This window comes from Curcuma longa, chromosome 3, assembly GCF_044706935.1.
Source record: "Curcuma longa cultivar G26 ecotype Majalengka, Jawa Barat chromosome 3, ITB_CL_G26_1.1, whole genome shotgun sequence".
In the NCBI taxonomy this organism is placed as follows: Eukaryota; Viridiplantae; Streptophyta; class Magnoliopsida; order Zingiberales; family Zingiberaceae; genus Curcuma; species Curcuma longa.
This window is the reverse complement of record NC_133863.1, coordinates 582,436-601,824: the sequence shown is the minus strand read 5'-3', so window position 1 is coordinate 601,824 and position 19,389 is coordinate 582,436. Positions and strand designations below refer to the sequence as shown.

The 19,389-nt window shown below is 33.9% G+C and overlaps 1 protein-coding gene across 1 annotated transcript; it reads left to right on the top strand.

The window, feature by feature from the left end:
* The first annotated feature begins 723 nt into the window (after positions 1-723).
* On the top strand, positions 724-18,436 carry LOC141824404 (structural maintenance of chromosomes protein 6B-like). The gene is made up of 28 exons (XM_074711687.1): positions 724-922; positions 1,002-1,107; positions 2,534-2,667; positions 2,912-2,967; positions 3,691-3,777; positions 4,097-4,417; positions 5,647-5,766; positions 6,843-6,977; positions 8,722-8,798; positions 8,901-8,976; positions 9,692-9,766; positions 9,835-9,939; positions 10,076-10,245; positions 10,331-10,433; positions 11,595-11,707; positions 11,999-12,203; positions 12,272-12,403; positions 12,509-12,623; positions 12,879-12,964; positions 13,037-13,132; positions 15,225-15,361; positions 15,447-15,549; positions 16,770-16,849; positions 17,146-17,224; positions 17,305-17,362; positions 17,705-17,802; positions 17,889-17,983; positions 18,088-18,436. Exons 1-28 carry the CDS (start codon positions 766-768, stop codon positions 18,143-18,145), a joined length of 3,177 nt encoding a protein of 1,058 aa, XP_074567788.1. The 5' UTR covers positions 724-765; the 3' UTR covers positions 18,146-18,436.
* The last annotated feature ends 953 nt before the right edge of the window (positions 18,437-19,389 follow it).

Genomic DNA, 19,389 nt, shown 5'->3' with positions numbered 1-19,389 from the left:
ATTGCTATATAAGAAGTTGTGCACATTTCTAAATTTGTCTGGTGGACAATATATGACATTGGATCATTCATCTCTTGAATTATTCAGATCTTAAAAATTAGATATATAGATTACTAAAAAAAAAGAGATATCAAAGATGATGATCCCTATAAGGGTTTACTATATAAATTGATTCGCATTGTTGATATAAGAGGACACCAAAGAAGACATGAAGAACACTTATTAAAAGCTATTAAGTAATGAGAAACACTTTGAAATGAAACTATGAGGAAGGAAAACATTAATCATGAGATTTTCGTGGGATCGGACCGGTCATTCTCAGGGATTGAGTCCATGAGACTGACTAAGATTTATCAAATTTTTATAGGGAAGGAAAACATTAATCATGATATTCAAAACTTAGTGTGTGTTTTTAAAAAATAGTAGTTGCGTTTTGGGAGTTCAATTGAATTGATAGCATTTGCATCTCGTGTACTATTTCAGTTTACACCCAAACTTTCCAAAAAATACATTTTTTCTTTTTTTAAATGTTTTTATATTTCAAATTTATTTATTTGTTTGATGCTCGGATCGGGCCGGGCACAACGACCGACATACGACGGGCCGGACTCAGCCTCGCGTTAAGCCCTAATAAGCCGATTGGGCTAGGTCGACCGGTTTGGGCCGGCTCTGCGGCGATCTGGATATTTTTCCACTCGGCTCTTCGCGCGCTGTCTCCGCCGCTTCGTCCGTCTCCTCCCGTTTGCCAGGGCGACTGAGGGAGGGATGGCGGATTCTAAGGTTTTCGCGGAGGCGCGAGGGAATCCCGCAAGATCCGGTGCCGGGATCATCTCCAGGATCCGCCTGGAGAATTTCATGTGCCACAGCAGTCTTGAGATCGAGTTTGGTGACTGGGTTAACTTCATCACCGGGCAGAATGGGAGTATGCGCCGATTCCAACTTATTTTAATCTTTTTTTTTTTTTGGCGATTCTTGCTTGCGATTTGGGATGTACTGCGCAGGCGGGAAAAGTGCGATACTCACGGCGCTTTGCGTCGCTTTTGGGTCCCGAGCGAGGGGCACGCAGAGGGCTTCCTCCCTGAAAGATTTCATAAAGACGGGATGCAGGTATCTCCCATTTTCCCTTCATTTTAAACTTTTCTCTTTTTTTTTTTTGCCTTTTGTTTTGTCGATTGCAGGTGTATGACAGGAATGCTTTTTTCTCTCCTTTCATTTTACGCATGCTTGCTAGTCTCTTTGGATATTTTACCAATATTGATACTCTTTATCAGTTAATAGTATGCATTATCTCCAAGACATTCGTGGAGGAGAATGTACTTTTTGGTCGTTTAGTGTGCCAAGGCATGGTTCGGATTGGTACATTTGGCCGACCGACATTTTCTTTCATGAAATGACAGTTCGTACATTACTATGGAGATAGTCTTTCGGCTCTCCAAACAATATTACTCTCAAATCTCTTAAATATTAGTTTTCTCTATAATTTCTCAAATAAATTATAAATTGCACATTCATGATTTTTCATACCGTATCCAATTGCCACATATTTGGCGACTTGTAATATTTTCTATTGGACTTTCCATAAGAAATCTTGAACTTAGAAAATTCTAAATTATTATTGTGAAACTCCATGTAAATTACAAATAAAACACAATGCTAGATCAACTTATTTTGTATTGTTTCCTGTAAACTTATATTTACTGTTGCTTGATAATTTAATGATGTTGTCTGAATATTGATATTTATACATTTCAAGATGCTCTCGTTACATAGTTTTAACTTTGTAGGCATTAATGTTTTAACAATTGGACATGTGAGAACATGTGACATACTTACATTCATGTTCCTAATCATAACTTTATGTGATCATATTATTGATTCTATGAATTTTATAATCATAGCTATGTAACCCACATCTGTATTGCCCTTATTAATCCTTGTATTGCCTTCTCCCTTTTGTCTTTACATCTCAACTTTAATTTTTACTCCCTCCCAAGCCTAGGGTTCTCTCTTCCCATTCATCTTATCCACTTTAAAAATGCCATTCTGGTATAATCCTCTGCTCTCCTCCCCTCTACCCACTCCAAGTTTGTTGATGTGTTCATTGGAAAACTCAATTAGATACATAGGATCTATTTTATCATTACATTCTCATGGTAGCAATTCTTTGGGGTGGAATTTTATATTTAACTGTGGTATGCTTGTAAAGTTAGCGTTATCACTTCTATATTTAATTATTTATTATACTTTGGAGTGAAATGCTTGATGCTTATAAGTATTTTAGTTTGCACTTTATGGACTCATTGTTGCATGCATATTTTAATTGTGTTTTGCCTTGGATACTTGTTATTTAGCTTTAAAGTTTGAGCAAACATTCATCTTTTTTCTGTTAGACAGCTGAATATCATTTTTGTTGATTTGGTGTTCACAATATTTATCCTTCTGTGAATTTTTTGGTTATATAAGATTCCTCAAACACAGCTAATAAACACTGTTTTATAGCAGAGTGTTGATTTTTCTTTTTATGTTCATACAGTTATGCTTCTGTTCTTGTTGAAATAAAAAACCGCGGAGCAGAATCTTTCAAGCCTGAAAGCTATGGCAGCATCATTATGATAGAACGGAGGATAACTGAGTCTTCAAGTACAATAGCCTTGAAGGATCAGCTTGGTAAATAATTTTTAGTCTTATGTTATCTTTGCTATAAAACACAATACAATCATAAAAGTCGGTTATTTTTGACTACTTTACCATTTAATTCTTTGTATATGTAAAAAATCACTGGAGAAATTAACCTGTTAAGAGCTATCAAATTATTGTTTTTACCCTAGTAATGGTGTTAAAATTAAGGGATGATCACTTGCCGTTCATTTTGCTGGCTTTATTCATCTTTTAGTTTTCTGGTTTCATATAGGAAAGAGGGTTTCTAATCGGAAAGATGAGCTACGTGAGCTAGTGGAGCACTTCAATGTGAGTTCTAAACTCCCATTTGGTTCATTCTGTGTTATTGCAACTATTGCTGCTGATTTTAGGTAGTTTAATTGATCTGAATTGGCTATCTATGTGGGATTATTTTGTATGTACTCATGGAGTGGTACATAGTTTGATGGGATGAGATAGGGTGCAGTCAAAATAATGGCAATAAAGAGATTATGCGCTCCTAATCCTTCTGGTATCTCAAGTCTAAATTTTTTAAAAGCAATGCTGAGGTTAAAATTTGGAGGACATTTTGGAGTTTCTGTGATTAAGTGCATTCTAATATATACGTGTGTGTGTGTATTTCTGCTTGTCTTCATTCTATTTGCAGTTGTCCTTATCTATAAACATTGATCCTGAGCGACAGTACATCTTGGGTAATTGAACTTGTTTTAACTTGCTATCACTTCTCTATGGGATATACCCTTAAAAATAACAAAGTATTACCTTGAATGTCCATATGGCTTATCCTTCTATGAAATTTTCATAGCCTTTATTACTGGATATGTACAGTGAAATAGTGAATCATGCTACACTTAGCATAGTACAACTTGTTTTTGTGAGAAGGGATTTTATATACTGCATCTTGTAGTATTCATTCAAGACCTTTGATCATTGTCTACTTTGGTGAAATGTTCCAAAATTCCATTTATTTAATTTCTTAATGAAGGTTATTATATTATAGTTATTGACATGTTTTGCTTACAATTCTTGCAGATTGATGTTGAAAATCCATGTGTTATAATGAGTCAAGACAAAAGCAGAGAATTTTTGCATTCTGGGAATGATAAGGACAAGTTTAAGGTGGGTATTCTATTGTGAGCGTTTACTCCTACTCTACTTTAAGGGCTATATACTTGGATGGAGGATATGAAGGGGAGAAGGAAAGTGACTAAAAATTTACACAGATGAAGGAGGTTCATATGTATTTTTTTTTGTGCATTTCTCTGCCTCTTGACTTTCCATCCGTGTAAATGGACCCGAAGAGCTGAGTTTAAAAGATGATTTATTGCTTCTCATGGGAAGAAGTTGCATTTTTCTTTCGATATTTAGCATTAGAATGTTGTAACACATAAACAATACTTGCTATGATCTCTTAACCTGAAATGTTATATGCTTGTAGTTCTTCTTTAAAGCTACACTTCTTCAGCAAGTTAGCGAGCTTCTACAAAATATCAGGACTGAGCTTACTGCTGCTAGTGCAATTGTCGATGAACTTGAGTCATCAATAAGGCCCATAGTTAAGGAACTTGATGAGTTGCATAACAAGATTAAGAGCATGGAGCATGTGGAGGAAATTGCTCAAGAATTACAAATTTTGAAAAAGAAATTAGCATGGTCATGGGTGTATGATGTCGACAGAGAAATTCAGGAACAAAGTGAAAAAATTAAAATTCTCAAAGACAGAATCCCTACATGTCAAGCCAGAATTGATAAATATACGGTAAGATCGCACACACCAGGGGTTAACCTTTACCTCATGCTTATACATTAGTTTGGTTTTCCTGATATCATCTGGAACAAATATTGTACCTGATACTTTATTGAATAATAAGTTTATCTGATCCTCGTTATATTACTGGTTAAGATGAAAGGGTTGTTAGTTTACCTTTGTCTGTTGTAACTTAGTATATATGCACTATTGAAATAAAATCTTTTTCCTAAATATCTCTCTATTCAGATAATTCTGTTAGTTTATAGGTTGTTTATGCCAGTATTTTATCCTTAAAGCACATTGCTATGCTGATAAAATGCTATGTGCTCAAATGTTCAAATGTTTTTGGTTCAAGTTCAATGAGTTGTTACTCAAATATGATACCTTATAGATGAATTGTAATGTTGCCTAAAGTTTCTTGCAGTCTCCTTTTAGTGTTATCTTTTCACATGTAAATCTCTGAAAAATTCTAATTTCCATAGGATTCTGATTTAAATAGTAGGGTGGTACAAATGCTGGTCAATTTTCAGTCTGATACTGTACTGCTTCCATATTATATCCACACATCGGTGGCGATGTGCATGGGGGTCCAGCTGGTCCAACATCAGCGAACTTTAGTTACATTTGACTCTACAGACTACACTGGCAAGCTCTAAGCTTAATAATTGTTCTATTTAATGTTTTTCAGCATATATGCAGTACCAAGTTGGTTCAACGTATAATTGTATTAGTATTATGAAAAGGACTTGACTTAATAGATATCAAAAACATGAATTGGGTGTTTATCAAATTAAAAGGTGAATTTGATGAGAATCCAATAATTGTATGGAAAAGCTTGGAGAAGAACAAGGAAGAAGTAATTAGAAAATAGTACATCATTGTAGAGGCAATTGGAGAGACGAAATTGAAAAGTTTAACATAGGGAAAGGTACACTCATGCTGGAATCAGTTATTACCTCTAATTTTCTCTTTGATTATTTGTTTATGATCACAATTATGAAAAACATGACTGTCTTAGATGATAATATTTGAAGTTAATGTTACTCAATTCAGGTTGTTGAAATGAGACAATCAAATTTTGGTTCTATTTATATCTTTCCATTTTAACTAGTCAGAATACATTGCTAACTTTTAGTGCATGCCATTAATTCTGATAAACTTTTATTTTGGTTATGATACTTTTTCTTTGAAGGATTATTTATTTTTTTGTGATCTTATTGTTTATCGCTTCTTGTCAGACTATTGTCAATGATATAAAGGAATTGCTTACGACTCAAAAAGCTAAAATTGCACACTTGATGGAAAAGACTTCTGAAGCAAGAAGAATGAAAGAAAATTTGCAGCAGAGCCTGTCAGAGGTACGAGGCTATTTTCTACTGAGTTGAAATCCATTTTTTCTGAGGCAGTTGTGAGCTAGGCCATGTATCTCTCTTCTCTTTCTTGCTCTGGTGGCTGTCTATGGGATTTATACCCTATGGGTTCTTGACCTTTCTGTGCAATTATTCTTCTTACACAAGAGTATCAAGGTTTTTATCTTAATCTTTGCATAGGACTTTGTAGAAAGAGGGTCTAGGGAGGGTTACTGCCAAATGCTTACTGCATACAGTTGCAGTAGTCCCTTCCATTCCTCTATAAATCTAATGCACACATTTTTATTATTTTTTGAATTAGTACAGTAGAATCCTTTTCACTCTTTTATATCTGGTCGGTCTCTTTATCTCCATTGTGGGCTTTCAAGTTTGCCTTTAGGATAATTATTCTCATGTCTGTTTAAATTTTTATGTCCAGTTCTGAATTTCTGAAGTGGTGACAAGTTTTTGCCCAATGCCATGTTTGCATATTCCTCTAATTATTCCACCTTATTAGAATGGCTTGAATTTAGAGCCTATGTTGTGTTTTAAATCTGTAAGGACACCAAAAGTTTATCTTAGGAAGTTTAAAGTAGTTTTTGTAACTTCTACCTGTAGTTTTGAGTGATTTAACTTGGATATGCCTTTTGGTTAAGTGTTGCTATCATATAATGTTGGCATTCTAAATTGCAATTGCCATTTCTATTGATAGAACAAACTATTTCCCTAAATGCATATGGTTTACACATCTCATATATGCATTGCTGTCTGAGGCAAGGAAACTTAGTTCTGCAGAAATGGTTTTGTGGTAATTATGTTGGCTAGCATTCTTATTGGACTTGTCTACATTTATGTTGTTAAGAAGAAACCTTCTCTAGTTGTTTATGGCTTATCCAGCTACCCTACTTTGCTTTGTTGATTGAGGCAACTATGCCATATTGATGTGTCCTTCATGGTTTCCTTTTTCCTACTTTAATATATTTCTGGTTTATGAATTGGGTCTGTCGAAACAAGGAAATGTAGCTTTGTGCAAATTTTATTATTAGCTGACTGTAGTCTTTAACTAATTGGTTTTGTTATCTTAGGCTACAAAAGAGAGGCTTGAGCTTGAGGAGGAGCATTCTCGTGAAACAAACATAGCTAGGAAATTGACAGCTCGAAAGAAGTTGCTTGAGCAGCAAATTCATGATATACAGGAGCAGTATTCTAGAAATTCACAGGTTTGCTTTCTAGGTTCTGTTGTACATATACTTGTGTGCTTTTGCTAATTTTAGGATCATATATTATGTGAATATTGTCCTGCATTTTCTTTCATGATATGATTCTTGAAAGGTAGATTAAGTGTATTCTTCTTGCTTTTTGGTTGCATACGAGAATTTGTAGTGCACATGTATTGCCACACTATTCATACTTCTAGGAAATTAACTATTAATAGCACACAAAGATGTAGGTACAATATGGTATGTTCATCATTTAACATTTTTTCAGAAATACAAAGTGTTTTATGCTAGTGGAAAGTTACACTATGTCTAACAATGCTCTTAACCAATATTTGAATTGCAATCCCGCTCAATGTTTATTGTTCCTTCAAAAATATCTCCATCATTTATAGGATAAAAATTTTGTTGCTTTTCTGACCATGCCATCAGAAGTTGATGGGTATATATACAATAAAGTTAACTTTCCTATTTGTCCTTTGTAACTTTAACTCCTTTTCTTCCCTCCCTCTTCGAGTCTTTGTTTCATGTGGACCTATGCATTTGTGTCCTGTGCGTTTAGTATCATTGTCATTCTTTTCCCCTTCAGTTTTGGTCTTCATGATATGTGTTTCTTTGGATGCTTCTATCATACTCAAGGTGACTCTTCTCATCTTTTAATGATAAAATGGACTGGATCTTTTCTTGAGTATGGGCCTTTTTGTTTGCATGAAATCTGTATGTCAATATATTGTAATGTGACTTGACTTGAATGGACATTTCCAAGGCTTCCAAGTTTGAATCCTTGACTGGAAATACCTAAATGACTCTTTTGCCTCGTGGATCAAGCTGTTGAAGATGCTATAAGTGGTAAACTAAGTTACCTTTCGATAGATCACATATTCAGTTTTACCAAACACATCTACGTAATGAATCTGATCACATATTATCAATCACAACCAAGGATGAAAACTTGATCTGATGAAATATCTGTTCAAACAAGGCAATTAAAGATCTTATCGATGAGGAAGATTGATATGGTCCATTGTTGAAGACACAAATCCATTGAGTTTCAATTTTGGATATGCCAAGCCAACAACATATTATTTCTCCTTTAGCTGTTGCAGCCCAATGTTGAAGAACTGGTTTACAGGATAACTACTGAAGGAATCATCTCAAGCTCATCCTGACAAATCTGATCTTTGACTATTTGCTGTTAACATCACTAATGATACCATTGCAACACATGCAAAGAGGAAGATCTTGCACAAGGGAGAATTGAAGATGAAGGATGTTAATGGAATGGGATCCATATCCCCAATTCCTTTGATATTAATAAAATTATTGATAAAATTAAACTACTAAATGATCTTGATTCATTCATAATGAGCCCAATTCAATTGAAGCTAGCTTTGATCTAACTATGATCTAGTTCTCCAATCTGAACCCACACCAAAATTCAACTTACTATATCTAATTAGACTCTAATAGAGGTAGATCGAATCCAATATAGCACTAATTTGAAATAATTAATGCCTCAATTGAATTTGAATGTATCTATTAATCAAAATAATATTAACTTATTTAACTATTTATAATAATGCCAATATGAAAAAGGTTTCACACAAAGATATGTTAAAGATAAAAGCATGATGTGTTTGTTTCTAGTTTAGGAGTCTTGGAGTTATTCATTAAAATGTCATTGCTCTTCCTAGCTTGGTAATTGCATGAATATAAAATGTGCACCTAATATGTTTTTCATTGCAAGGCTGAAGCATCCAAGATTGAGGAGCAAATTGAGAAACTGCAAAATGAGGTTAATGTGGCTCATGACAATTTTGCAAGGTTTAAACTGCTGATAAATTTCTTCTTGACATTTGAACTGACGACTTCTAAATGAAAAAATATATATATTTTTTGTTTTACCTTATATGTTGTCCATGTCAGGGTACAGGAGGAAGAATCAGCTGCAGCAGAAAGGTTGTCATTTGCTAGAAATGCTGTTAGTGAGATTACTAAAGAAGTATGCTTTTTCTGAAGATCCTCTATTTCCTTGCTTCATAGTTTCTAGCTCTTTGTTTTCCTGTTAGTCACTGTGGATTCATCAGGTTGGAGTTAAATGATTCAGGATATATTCGTCTTCCTTGCTAAATATGCATTCTAATTCTAATCAAGCCTGTGCATTTTGCTTATGGTTAAGTCTTTTGTTTGCTAATATAACAAATTATCAAGCTTGAAGACAAATTTACTTTGCCTTTTATACGTTTGATTGTATGTTCAGTCCCCTATGAGTTTTTATCATCTTTTTGTTAACTTGGTACATTGTTATAGATGCTACTTTTCTCGTGCCTATACTCTTGTTTAGAAAATCTAATATAACTACATTTATTTTTAAATGTGAAAGACAACCTAAAAAGTTTGCTATTGTACATTACAATATCTTCTTTACTTGTGTCTGGATGTTATCCACTGGTCAGTAGATTGGCCTTCGGTGGGGCATAAATCTCACTCACACACACACACACACACACATATTTTACAGTGGCACAATTAACCTCTATATAGTTAGCACTTAAACTCAAATTTCTCATTCTTGCACTTTGTCCAGATCAATCCAAGAGATCTCTTTCTTGTTTTACCTTTGTGCATTGAGCATTCATTTCTGGGTTTATCTTAATTCACTTGTTGATTTCTTTATTGATCATGTTTTTCCTGTATAATTGAGCTGATATCTGCAGATTGAGGAAAATGAAAGACGATGTAGGGAGTTGTGTTCACAAATACGCGAACTTCAACAACGCCAAAGAAACAAGGTATTACGTATCACAAATACGCAATTATAAGTGCCTTTGTTGCTTGATTAATCATTCCATATTTTCAGGTAACAGCATTTGGTGGGGAAAGGGTTCTGAGCCTTTTACAATCTATTGAAAGGCATCATAAAAAATTCAAAAGTCATCCTATTGGTCCAATTGGAGCGCACGTTGTATGTGAAAGTTTTTATTATTATTGTGTTATTAATGCCTTACTTTATGTGAATGTATTTGTTCATATTCTCTTTGTATCCAATATGTAAAATAGCTTAAAATTAAAATTGAATCTCCATGGATTTTATATAACAGATGTTAGAAAACAGTGATGTATGGGCCTTAGCAGTTGACTCTGCCATTGGGAAGTTGTTAGATGCTTTTATTGTCACCAATCATAAAGATTCACTTCTTTTACGAGATTGTTCTCGAGAAGCAAACTACAGGAATATTCAGATTATCATTTATGACTTTTCAGTACCAAGGTATCTCTTTATTCTTTTATGTATATTTCATTTACTGTCAGCTTTATTATGCAAGGAATTTTTCCCATGTGGTTATCATGTGCAGGCTGCATATCCCAAAGGACAAGCTTCCTCAAACACATCATCCTACTACTATATCGCTTCTGCAAATTGAGAATTCTATTGTGTTCAATGTGCTGGTAGATATGGTTAGTAATAGATTAGGATTTTAGATATAGTGTTTCTATTTTGTGCAATATTCTTCCTGGACTTTAGAGCCTTCAGTACTGTCACATGAAGTTTGATTTAAATAAATTATTTTGCTGCATTTGGCCATGTTTCACAGTTTATTTTCTGAATAGAATTCTTAAGTTATTTTAGAGAAGATTTCTTTTATTAAGACACACTCTGTGTTGGATGGTCAATATCGAACTGCGGTAAATAAGTGCAATTGTTTATTGTGAAAAAACTTCTACATATGTTTGTAAACTACTTTATATGTCGAGGACAACATCTGAATTACTATAGATGTATCTGGTGGGAGTATTGAATGGTAAAAATGTTGTCAGCAGTTAATTCAATGTCACTTTGATGCTTCAGGTATACTTTGTGTGCTTAAGGTTTGACAATATTTATGAAGTGAAACTGAATAGTTTGAGTATGCATTTTTTCATATAAGCACAAAAGTTCTGGTCCAATTACACAGGACGGACCCTGTAGATACTAATATGTTAAAACATTAATGTACCTCATCCTCTAATCTTATTTGAAACAAATTCCACGGGCAATACTGATAACAATCTGGAAGACAAATTGGCTTGAAAGAGTTTTGGTTGTTTTATGGTTTTCTTATCTGATACCTTCAGGGAAATATTTTCTAGGTTCACCTCAACTTATATTGTTGTTTCATTTTGTAATGGTGGACACATTCAGAAATGAATGACACTGGTTGAATTGGATTTTGTGTTTATGACCTGGAGATAGCTGGTTCATTCTCTAGTGTGAGTGTGTCCATCCATGAGGAGAACTTGCAGCTCTTTAATATTTGCAGAGATATTATTTTCCTTTAGCTGATCACTAATAGTAGAGACAAACATGGCTTGATGTGATATTGTTTTCCTTTTGTTCAATATTAACAATATATGAATGGTAACTACAACTAACAAATTCCAATTAATTCTCAACAATTCGCCAATAAACACTTCAATTTGTATTAATATATCCGTATTTCTTTCCTTTGATTGCGTTGCAAGCAAAATTGACCTTGGTAATTTGAAATATGTTTTGCAATGGTCAATTACAGTTTTACTTTTGCATGTGCCTGAAAATTTATTCTGCTGCCATCTGATCATTGTTTCTCCTGGATGCAGGGTGGTGCAGAGAGGCAAGTTCTTGTGCAAGATTATGAAGTTGGAAAATCTGTTGCGTTCGAACAGAGGATCCCAAATTTGAAGGAAGTATACACTTCTGATGGTTATAGGATGTAAGTTTATATTGGTTGGCACATATTGTTACTTTTACTTGCTTTAATGCTTTATGCTGTAAACAACTTAGGAAAATTAGTGCCATATATGGAGTTTCTAAACCTTCTTATTTCTCCTAGTTCTGGTGAAATTGTTCATATAAATTTGTATAATACCAACTAAACATCTTGGAACTACTTTTTCTGCAAATGTTGGCGATTGTGATAGTCAAATTGTTGATTAATATTTGCATCGTTAAGATGGCTTTCTCCTAATTGTAGTGCTGAGTGTTATTTTTCCTTGGTAAATAGGTTCTACAGAGGCTCTGTCCAGACTACACTCCCTCCATACAGAAGGGGTATGACTGGTCGCCTATGCAGTGGGGTCGATGATCAAATATATTCTTTTCAGAATCAAGTTTCTGAGATCAAAGAATATGTTGGAGAGTGCAAAGGCAAGAAAAGGCTTTCTGAGGAAGGACTCCATGATCTTGAAGGAAAATTGCATATTGCAAAGGTAAAATTACCTCTTTCTCAATTTCACAATGTTATGCTTGCTCATAAAGATTAAGTTTGTCTGCACAGAAACTACGGGTAAGTGAAGAAAGAAAATTGACTTCTAAGCAAATAGCATTGAGTGCAATGAAGGATGCTTATGCTGCTGAGCAGAATGCTTCATCCGAACCAAACGCTGAGGAGCTTACAACTGAAATTTCAGTAAGTTTCAAGTTACTCTTTTACCAGTGGAGAAATAGTTCTCTGGTTATATTTGCTGTTCTCACTTATTGAACCCTACTTTATTTTATTTTTCTTTTCCCTTAGCAACTGGACGACAGCACACAGAGGAAGGAAATGTTACTTGAGAAAATCCAAGTTAAGATAGCCACTGCAGATGAAAAAGTCAATAAACTCAAAACTTCCTTAAAGGAGTGGTGCGGTATGCAAAATAATACTCTTCATTTTCCATTCCCTTTGATCTTGTATTCGTTGGATAAGAGGCACCCACATGCATTGCAAAGTGACCTCAATAAGATGCAAAATATTAATTTATGTGGTTTCTATTTTTACACTGAAATATGTAACATTTTATTAATTTTTTCTACTACTGTTGACTTTTTTTTAATCAAGGAAATCAATATTCTTCATGCTTTGTTTTTGTTTGTTGAATGCATTTTCCCAATGTATTTTTCAGATTCAACGAAAGAAGATATTGATGCCATTGAAAAAGCAGAGCATGAACTGTTGCTCAGAGAAGAACAGCTTCAGTCTGCAGAAACGGTATGTTCTCTTTTTCTTGAGTTAGTTTTAAAAAAAAAAGAACTTTAGCATTAGCTGATATTCTTATCTCAGGAGAAAGTTCATTATGAAGGGGTCATGCATAAGAAAGTTCTACCTGATATTAAAGAAGCAGAGGCAGAGCATGAACATCTTCAACACAAGCGGCAGGTTATTTTCTTCATCATAATTGTGGTGTTTAAATTGCTCTTCTCTAAATTGCCCATGATGTTGTTGACAATATATGAGTGAACTGAGTAGTGTTTAAGTATACTGGCATTTAATTATCTGTTTTGTTATGAGTCTTTATTATTTTTAATAGCTTAAAGATAAGATCCTATCCACATCTCATCATGCTCAAGCTGGAATCTCAAAATTTTTCTACTGTTCTTTTTACTTGACCAATGATGTATATTGGTTCATTCAAGTGCCCTACATGAAATTTAGTTTTGTAAAATAGCAACCTATCAGTTAGCATTAATTTTGTAGTTAAGGGGAAAATTGATTGTGAGAATTTATCAAGAATTATGTTACACGCTGAGTTGATTAAATGGTTCTGTATAGGGTTAAAGAATCATAATGTTGCACGGATCTGTAAGTGTCAATTTACTATCAAGCTAGTGTAGTTCATGACAAGAAAATTGATCCATAGTTATTAGAACTGAATTGGAAATCAAATTGGAAAAACTCCAAGTCATTGGTTCATTGTTTGAATTAGTGGATCAATTGGTTGAATTTGTATATTGAACCAAGAACTGACTCGGACAAGCTAAGTAAGAACTAGAAACCAGGTATAGAATATAAATATAGATCTAATTTTTGGAACTTGAAATATTAATAAAAATTAAGAATGTGTAAATTTGCTTATAATGCCCTCTTGCAATGTCAAATTTTCCTCTAGTTGCACTTTTCTCCTGTTCTGAAGGTGATGATGATGATGTTGTTGATGGTGTCAATGTGGTTGCCATGACTAATAAATATATAGGAAAAAGACTTAACAATTACGTAGATGTTAATTTTCATAATATCGAATGAATATATGAATGAGAAAGAAAAATTAAGATGAAAATTGGAAAAACTTTAATTTTGTTGGATGAACTACCAAATGTTGCGGCCCAGTGGCTTACAATTATGACTTCTGATTTCCTAGTGAATTAATTCCTCCAACTATGCCTCTTGCCAAATGTGAAATGAAACATAAGTTGTGCTCCATATTTACCAGGTAGGTGAACCGGGGAAGGCGTCTACTTAATATCAAAAAAGAAAAGAAAAGTGAAAAATAATTAAAATTAATATATAAATGAAAAATACTCACCTGGTAGAATTCTTGACCATCACATGCAAAACCAAGGGATATTATCAAATCTACGTCTTCCTGTGGAATTATCAATTCTTTTCAAGAACATCTGAATCTTTAATATTTATTAATTAATTAAATTTATGTAAAATAAAAGGCTAAAAATCTTTAGGGAGAAACACCGCAGCAGATGGCTGGATGAGTAACCAGAATGGTCCCATTGATAGTGTCAGATGAAAGTATGCGGTTGATGGCTTCCTCATCGGTGTGACATTGTGACGGAGAACAAGAGATGAAGAGACTGAGATGTGGAGGAAAATGAGGGTTTGTACTAATGTGCAGTGAGAGATCAAAAGACCAAGGGTGTGTTCAGGGCAAGGACATTGCTTCAATTTCCATCATGATTTTAGTCATCAAAAGATAATTTAACTCCTCTATTATCAAAAGGCATATAACCTAGACAAAACTAGGCTGGTTTTTGTCACACCAGTTGGTTGAATCTGATTTTTTATGGCTTGATTGCACTTCCTATCCAATCATAGACCCGGACCACGACCTGGGTCCCTTTTCCTCCAGTGGGACTGTTTGGTTTAGTCCGGATTTAATAACAATGAATCAATCCATTCACTTGTTTGTTCTATCCTTGAGTCGAAGTGTCTATTGTTATTTTGAACGCTGTCTTTTTTTTCAATTGTAGAGCTATTCAACCTCCTTATATATATATACACGTTGAATTGAGCTTATTGTGCCTGTTATAAGCAATTACTAAAGCTGAAGCAAAGGTGGCCTATGATGATATGCTCATTTAGTTATTTTTCTGTCTAATTTAAAATAAAAAGACTGGAAGATGGTAATGAATCGCTAGCAGTGTTGATGATTTGATATTTTCTTGTTTATTATTTGCCCAGATTTATCCTAGGTGTTAATACTATTGTTGTTGAACTAATTTTATTTGTGAATCACCAGGAGAATTTTAAGAAGGCTTCCATTATTTGTCCAGAGTGTGAAATTGAAGCTTTAGGGGACTTAAGTGGATCTAATCCTGAACAACTTAGTGCTCAGTTAAGCAGATTGAAACAAAGGCTTCAGCATGAGAGCCAAAGGTTTCATAAGATGAACCATTTTCTATGAAAATTTTTCCCCTCTTATCTGAGAGAAGTACTAATGGGTTAATTGGTTGGTCTGCAGGCATAGTGAATCTATTGATGATCTGAGAACACTATATCACAAAAAAGAGCGAAAAATTGCAAAGAAGCGCCAAACTTACTCAATGATCCGTGAGAAGTTAAACGTATGTTCAAGTCTGGTACACATACTACAAATGTGTCATACTCATTGTTTTATCTGTTAGACTAAAAAAGATAAACATCATAAGTCAAATGAGTAATCTCACATGAGTATACATATAATTATACTCAGACAACGCCACAATATTTTGTTTTTCCTTACTCTACATGGTATCAAAGCTCTGATGTAGGGTTAGGATTTTCTAAAAAGGTGTTCATCTTAGGCCTCCTGTAAACCCATGGCGGGGCCTCCCAGTAACTTCAGCACAAGTGTGTGTATGGCGTACACAACTTCCTGGTGGCTCAATCTCAACCGCGAGCCTCAAGATGATTTGACTAAGTCGCCATAATGACTTTAGGGGATTTGTGGACTAATGGGTATGAGAGAAGGTGTGCCCGTGCCTTTGTTAATTTCTGAAACCAGGTTCACCTTTCGGAGACTCAAACTTTTGGTGCACCCTTGGGAAAATTTGCCCTTATTTCATCATCTATCGGAGCTATATTTTATTGTTGCCCAACAATATATTCTTTCTTTTTGTTGGATTTTTTGTCAGAGCTAAGGAATTAGGCAAGAAGGATATGACACAAATAGAAAGGGAAGTGGAAAAAAGAATAAAAGGAAATACTATCATAGTTTCTGTGGATAAAGGAGAAAGACATACATTATCCTTCTCATTTTTGCTACTTTTAATATCCGTTATATCAGTTTAATGTCCAATATTTTTCAAACTAGACTAAAAATAGGACATGAATTGTAAAATTAGAATTTAGCTTAATTTCAGCAGTTGAGATATGCTGCAGTGGTATTTGAAATTCACGTTGTTCCTGATTTATTTAATTCCTAATCCATTTGTCGTATCCAGTATAATAATTTGGATTGTTTTGCTGCTAGTAATTTTATATTATATTCCTTTTTGTAATAGGATAATCTTATTCTTTGTGCTAATTGAATTCATGTTTGTAGTTTTTTTTTCATAAACTTCAAGTCTTTCTATTCTATCCTTGGTTAGTTAGCTCTGGATGAATTCATGATAACTGCATCCCTGAGAATCTCTCTTTTCTTGATCTTTAGAGGATTACGTGTCTATTTAATAAACTGAAATTACGCGTCTCAAATTTAATTTCTTTTGATGCCCAATGCTCTTTTAATCTTATTGCTAATGCACATTGACACCTTTAATAAGGCGGTCTTTTGCTCTATTTTCTTTGCCATTTTGTTTACTAGGCATGCCAGAAGGCACATGATCTGCGCTGGAGCAAATTTCAAAGAAATGCAACTCTTCTTAAACGGCAACTGACTTGGCAGTATGTGCCTCATATTTTTGTTTCCATTGCCATGTTTACATTCAGTTGATTTAATCACCAGCAGTATGAATGAACATTTTCTTAATCTTAAGGAAAAAATGTCTTACTGCCATTTAGATATAAGTTCTATGCTACTTTTAAAGGTGCAAAAATGAACAGCTGCACTGAGTTCTTGTAGTACTTCATCTTTAATAGCTCATCCTTGAATTATGCAAAGATAATATGATTAAACCATTTATGATGAAATGCTCCAGTCCATTAATAGCATCTATCACACAATTTGATTGTTTGTTCAGGTTTAATGGACACTTGAGGAAGAAAGGCATTAGTGGGCATGTCAAGGTAGATTATGAAAAGAAGGTCTTGTCTGTCGAGGTACTTGCTTGTTACTTCTTGGTTCATGTATAAAGTATATTCTCTTCTGAAATGCATTTGACATTTTTTTTTCTCTGTAGGTGAAGATGCCTCAAGATGCATCTGGGAATGCAGTTCGTGATACTAGAGGACTCTCAGGTCTCATTCACCTCTTCCCTCTTCCGGAATTATTGTCCATTTCTTACGAACTATTACAGAGATTATATGTCTTGATCACTTCGTCAAATTAAATTTATTGCAACCCTTAGGACCTAACAAATTGCTGACTTGATATTGTGGCCTAATAATATTTCTCGTACCTTTTGAATTTTAGAGTAGCTCACTTATAGTTCTCCAATAAATCCTCTCCCTCTGCCATTCAATTATCTCTACCTACAAAAATCTGCATCAATGATGTTGCATCATACTAATTTGTTTGAATATCTACTTCTCTTAAGAAAACAAGATGGTTCAACTGATACACAACGTTTTATTGTATAGGCGGCGAGCGTTCCTTCTCCACACTTTGTTTTGCATTAGCTCTTCATGAAATGACAGAAGCTCCTTTTCGTGCCATGGATGAGTTCGATGTGTTCATGGTGGGTTGTCGACCAGCACATTCCACATTCCATTCTTGCTCGGAGCATCCGTTATTGGCATTCACTGACAACTGTTGTATTTTTAGGATGCGGTGAGCCGAAAGATCAGCTTAGAAACTCTAGTAGATTTTGCTGCGAATCAAGGCTCCCAGTGGATATTCATCACTCCACATGACATCAGGTAACAACCTTGTTTCATTATGTCTTCAAGATAAAAAGGTGTTTAGGCAAGTAATCTGGTCTGTTAAATTAGCCGGCTGAGTCTAATGCAAATTTGTGGTTCAGCATGGTGCAGCCTGGAGAAAGGGTCAGGAAACAGCAGATGCCAGCACCCCGTGGTTAATTTTATCATCGGCATTGCAAACTGTCCATTTTTCTGCTTGAAAAATGGTTTTTGTATTTTATTTTACGCAATGCTGCCGAGTCTGTTGACTGTGTAGTATTGCAGATATGGCAGCAGTTTGCCCCGACAGCAAACGATTAGATCTAGGAATTCTTCTAACTTAACCAAATCAGACAGTTGATGTCTAGGAGGGAGATTTCCAATTGGCCCACTGATGGAGTAGGCACCGTGTATTATGTCTCACTCAAATTACCTTATTCTAGCAAAATCACCCATCGGAGTCACTGTTAACCATTAGTCCTTGTCAAAGCTTGGTTTGAGATATGTTTGATTGATTTTCTCGGCAGTTTGAATTTGATTTAAATTTTAATTCTTAAGCACAAGCTTGACTGGATGAATTTAAAATAATTCATGAATGATTGAAGCTCAATTTAAAAATAATTTATTTAAAAATTAAATGAGTTTAATTTAGATTAATTTATTAATATATAATATTTATAATTTATATAATATATAAAAATGAATATGTTTGTGAATTTGTTAATCTACAAGTAAGTTTGAATTCAATTCAGTAATATTTTTACGTTTGAAATCAAATTTGAATTTAGTTTATTTACTTAATTGAACGAATTTATTTGCGAATTGAGATTCAAAAAGTTCACAAGTGACTTTGTTCGGTTACGTCCTGCGCAAGTATGGTTTGGTAATACGCTAATTTAATTATTATTAATAGGTAAAATGAGTTTTCCAGTTTTAAATCTAAAATAATTCGATTAGAAATTAGTACACAAATTCTAGCTAAACTTGCATGTAAGAATCATCAGCGGTGACAGATTTATTCAAATTAAAATTTAGGTAAATTAATTTATTTTATCTACCATTAGTTTTAGATTTTATCTTTATTATTATTTTTTTATAATTTAAAAAACTGTCCCTGTGAAAAAAATTTATCAATCATCAAAATAAATAAAAAAAATATAAAAACTAATTAATCTCACAATATATCACAGCTAAAAATCAACTTACATATGTCTAATTAACTATGAAAATGTTTTGTCGTTGTTGTGTAATCTCAAAAGCTAATTAGGACTTTTATTTTTTTATATATTTCATATCTATAATTTTACTATCCCATTAATGTGATCGAAATTTTCTATAAATTAAAAAGATAAATTAAAAAGCACTCGACAATCCATTGAATTGAAACTGCTAATATATTACTCTCGAAACATAACTGAATTTGT

Coding starts and splice junctions, on each gene's coding strand:
- LOC141824404 (XM_074711687.1), top strand. CDS start 766: ATGGCGGATTCTAAGGTTTTCGCGGAGGCGCGAGGGAATCCCGCAAGA. Junction 12,204..12,271: donor GAAAATTGCATATTGCAAAG/GTAAAATTACCT, acceptor TTGTCTGCACAG/AAACTACGGGTAAGTGAAGA. Junction 16,850..17,145: donor AAACGGCAACTGACTTGGCA/GTATGTGCCTCA, acceptor TTGTTTGTTCAG/GTTTAATGGACACTTGAGGA.